We start from the raw sequence: 5000 nt of genomic DNA, 5'->3' as shown, positions 1-5000 counted from the left end.
CAAAACAAACACACAGAGGGATACATACAAAAACACAGAGGGATACATACAAAACAAACACACAGAGGGATACATACAAAACAAACACACAGAGGGATACATACAAAAAACACACACAGAGGGATACATACAAAAAACACACACAGAGGGATACATACAAAACAAACACACAGAGGGATACATACAAAACAAACACACAGAGGGATACATACAAAACAAACACAGAGGGATACATACAAAACAAACACACAGAGGGATACATACAAAACAAACACACAGAGGGATACATACAAAACAAACACACAGAGGGATACATACAAAACAAACACACAGAGGGATACATATAAAAAACACAGAGGGATACATACAAAAAACACAGAGGGATACATACAAAACAAACACACAGAGGGATACATACAAAACAAACACACAGAGGGATACATACAAAAAACACACACAGAGGGATTCATACAAAAAAACACAGAGGGATACATACAAAACAAACACACAGAGGGATACATACAAAACAAACACACAGAGGGATACATACCAAAAAACACAGAGGGATACATACAAAACAAACACAGAGGGATACATACAAAACAAACACACAGAGGGATACATACAAAACAAACACACACAGAGGGATACATACAAAAAACACACACAGAGGGATACATACAAAAAACACACACAGAGGGATACATACACAAAAACACACAGAGGGATACATACAAAAAACACGCACAGAGGGATACATACAAAAAACACACACAGAGGGATACATTCAAAAAAACACACAGAGGGATACATACAAAACACACAGAGGGATACATACAAAAAAATCACACAGAGGGATACATACAAAAAAAACACACAGAGGGATACATACAAAAAAAACACACAGAGGGATACATACAAAACAACACACACAGAGGGATACATACAAAAAAATACACACAGAGGGATACATACAAAAAAACACACAGAGGGATACATACAAAACAAACACACAGAGGGATACATACAAAACAAACACACACAGAGGGATACATACAAAAAACACACACAGAGGGATACATACAAAAAACACACACAGAGGGATACATACACAAAAACACACAGAGGGATACATACAAAAAACACGCACAGAGGGATACATACAAAAAACACACACAGAGGGATACATTCAAAAAAACACACAGAGGGATACATACAAAAAACACAGAGGGATACATACAAAAAAAACACACAGAGGGATACATACAAAAAAACACACAGAGGGATACATACAAAAAACACACAGAGGGATACATACAAAAAAATCACACAGAGGGATACATACAAAAAAAACACACAGAGGGATACATACAAAACAACACACACAGAGGGATACATACAAAAAAATACACACAGAGGGATACATACAAAAAACACACAGAGGGATACATACAAAAAAACACACAGAGGGATACATACAAAAAAACACACAGAGGGATACATACAAAAAAAACACACAGAGGGATACATACAAAAAAACACACAGAGGGATACATACAAAAAACACACACAGAGGGATACATACAAAAAAACACACAGAGGGATACATACAAAAAAAACACACAGAGGGATACATACAAAAAACACACACAGAGGGATACATACAAAAAAACACACAGAGGGATACATACAAAAAAACACACAGAGAGGGATACATACAAAAAAACACACACAGAGGGATACATACAAAAAAACACACACAGAGGGATACATACAAAGGCATACACGCATTTCACTGAGCGTATATACGCACAAATGGCCAAGCCTGACGTATATGGCTGCTAAAAGCAGCTAAAGTACTGCTAAAGTATAGCCATGAAGCTTAAATTAAAGAGAAACATAGGACGAGCATATCTACAGGGGACACCAATACACAGAGAAGGTGTGAGAAGATCAGAGGGTGAAGGGTGAGGGTCGTGGAGTGAGGGGTCATAGTGGGGGGTTGTGACACTCACCCTGGTCCCCCTGCGAGGCCTCGGAGATGTTGACGGCCAGCTGGCTGCTGAAGGAGTTGACTCCCATCATGCCGGAGTGAGCGGCCGAGCCGCTAAGCGAAGGCAGCTGGTTGTGGCTGCGGGGGACGCTGTACAGGGCCTCGGTCAGGTCAGCTGCCCGCTTCAGAATGATCTCCTGATGGGAAGGAGGGACAGGGGGAAGGTGGAGAGAATTGTGAGTTTAGAGATTTTATGTGTAGTGTTGAGTATTTCTTTGACCAGAAATGAACCTGATCATATATTTTATTTGGGCCATGTTACCCTTTGTTTCCTCTTAGTCAGTACATTTAGCCTACTTCTGCCATCTAGACACTACATAGGTAGTTATCCTGGCCTCCCAGGTCCTTGTGACCTGGCTGTTCTTGAAATATAAAATGGAATGTTCATTTAATCTGTAATTAATCAAAGAAAATAAAAACGCTTGATGCGTTTTTTAGAGTCGCGAAAAAGGAAAAACTTCAATAAATGCCAGGGGTATGTTTAAAAAGATGAGAGCCAATAAAAATCGATATGATTACATACCTGGTTATTGTGGGGCATTCCGTACAGGGCTTCTACTAGGTCTGCTGATCGCTTTAACAGCACTTCCTGAAATGACATCACATGTTACTGAATACTACAGTTCATTTGAATAAAAACACAGCATGATACCGAGTTACATGAAAGACTCCACACTCATTACAATTTCAGAATCCTGGAACTTGTTGATGGTTAACAGTAAAAATCAGGATAATTTTTTTGCTGCTCGTATAAACCGAGAACATTAAAACCTAAAGCATCTAAGCGGTAAAACAATCTGGGATGTTTTGGTTTTGTGAGTGTAAATCATTCCACTGCACTGTAACTCTGTTTGAAAGTTATAAATAGGTTGCTGTAAGAATCGGACCTGGATGTTGGGGAGTTGGGGTCGTAAAATGGGGAAAGCATTCAAATGTAATCATTGTTTTACAGAGCACAAGTCAGAGATTAGCTTTAATGGCAAGACCTATGTGTGATAAACAACCCAGAGAAAGCAGCTGTCTGCATCTCATTTCCCCTCTCCCATTCTCTCACACACCCACACTCACACTATACTCTCTCCCAGTCAGCACTTAGACGTCTCAAGTATTAGGCCCAACCACTCCCTTCCCAACCTCTTATGTCTCTGCTTGCAGGGGGTTTACGTTTTTGTTAGAGCACACATTTTGTCACGGCACCACATAGTAACAAATTGTCATGATCGGAGGGCATCGTTACCAGGCCTCTAATCAAAATGGCTGCCGATGCACCCTGGAGGGAGTGAGGGAAGGGGGAAGGAAGAAGCCTGAGGTGGTGGGAACCCATTAACACTTTCCGACTGCCTTCAGTGCTTCCGATCCGCCTCTTCAGACCCCAGCTTATTAGAGCCACATTGCATCTGTTTATTGAATGCCTAATTCACCCCTCCCTCCTGCTCTCTCTCTCTCTCCCACCATCATCCCTCCATCCCCACCTCCTCCATTGCCCCCGGGCTGTTTTCCCACCACCCAGAGGAGGAAGTGTCCAATCTCTCCCCGGCAGCCCAGTGGGTCGTCGTGGCGATGGCTCTTAATAACAATAACAGGCCTGATAGATAGATAAATAGGGTCTGCCGGAGGAGGCGTCGCTGACAATCGCCGGGGCTAAATTGGGGGACAAACACTCACACGTTCACACAAGGTCCTGTGTGCCTTTTCACTTGAGGAATGAGAGAGGAGAGGAGAAGAGAGGAGAAGAGAAGAGAGGAGAGGAGAGGAGAGGAGGAGAGGAGAGGAGAGGAGGAGAGGAGAGGAGAGGAGAGGAGAGGAGAGGAGAGGAGAGGAGAGGAGAGGAGAGGAGAGGAGAGGAGAGGAGAGGAGGAGAGGAGAAGAGAAGAGAAGAGAAGAGAAGAGGAGAGGAGAGGAGAGGAGAGGAGAGGAGAGGAGGATGGGACGTCACCACATGAGAGTGGAAAGGAGATGCGAAGTGAAGAGGACAGAGAAGAGGAGTGAGTGAGGTCGAGAGGGCTGGGTTGGTTGTTGTTTCCAGGGCACTGTGGATGAGAGCTGGTGTTGTGGGAGCCTCTGCTGGAGGTCTCTGGGGTATTACAACGAGGAGGGGCCTCTGTCTGCTTTTCTGGAGCGTGATTGGTTCCTACAACACATCGAGACTTTTCCTTGTGTTGTAAAAAAATAAAATAATAATTGAACTTGACCGAAATGCTGTCAAAGGAAATGTGCAGTGCTGTGGTGAACATGTATCCGGGAATAACTGTTTTCCTTATCGTTTAATCATTTAACTATTCCCTCACTGTTGGCCCTGTGTTCAGTGTTTGACAGGGAAAGAGTGAACGAGGTCGCTCTTTCTTTTCTGTCCCCCATTTCCCACGACAAAATATGACCTCAGGAAAAATGATTCAGTCGAATCAGCCCGAGGAAAAAACATCTGCCCAGATGGGCAAGCATACTGACTTGAGTTACAGTGAGGAAGGGGTGTGTGAGTTCTTCTTAACTTCATGTATTCTCTCCTGAATATATGCTTGAAAGGAAATTAGATTCCCTTGTTTTATTAACATATTGGTTTAGTTTTTTTTACCATGTGGCATTTTTTTTTTAGAAAGAGCACGTGTGAACGTATGCGTGTGTTCGTGTTTGTGTGTTTGTGTGCGTATGGGTGTGTGTATGTCTGTGCGTCCGTGTGTACAGATGTAGGAATCCTGCAGCAACAGGAAAGGTATATCATTATGTAGGTTATAAATAACAGACATTTTTTGTAGGGCTTGATACATTTTTCGAAAGGGTAAAAATGTCAATTACAAACTTTAGAAGCCCTTTTAAACCTCAAATAAACTAAAGTTTGCATTTCAGGGAAAACTCTCTGCAACAAAAAGTGATCAAATTATGTTTCACATCTATCTGAGATCCACCGTGCCAGTGTGCCCTTCCTCTGTGCCTCTCCTTGGTGGGCAGG

General features: G+C 42.5%; 1 protein-coding gene across 2 annotated transcripts in view; it reads right to left on the bottom strand.

The window, feature by feature from the left end:
- Positions 1-5000, bottom strand: part of LOC135545916 (transcription factor COE3-like) — a 100372-nt gene that overhangs the window by 7930 nt on the left and 87442 nt on the right. For both annotated transcript variants that reach the window (XM_064973898.1, XM_064973899.1), the window contains exons 12-13: positions 2577-2642; positions 2016-2190 (exon numbers count right to left, since the gene is read on the bottom strand). In XM_064973898.1, coding sequence (XP_064829970.1) covers positions 2016-2190; positions 2577-2642 — 241 coding nt within the window. The remainder of the gene's footprint in view (positions 1-2015; positions 2191-2576; positions 2643-5000) is intronic.

This window comes from Oncorhynchus masou, chromosome 9 (assembly GCF_036934945.1).
Source record: "Oncorhynchus masou masou isolate Uvic2021 chromosome 9, UVic_Omas_1.1, whole genome shotgun sequence".
NCBI classification, from domain to species: Eukaryota; Metazoa; Chordata; class Actinopteri; order Salmoniformes; family Salmonidae; genus Oncorhynchus; species Oncorhynchus masou.
This window is presented reverse-complemented; position numbering and strand designations above follow the sequence as displayed.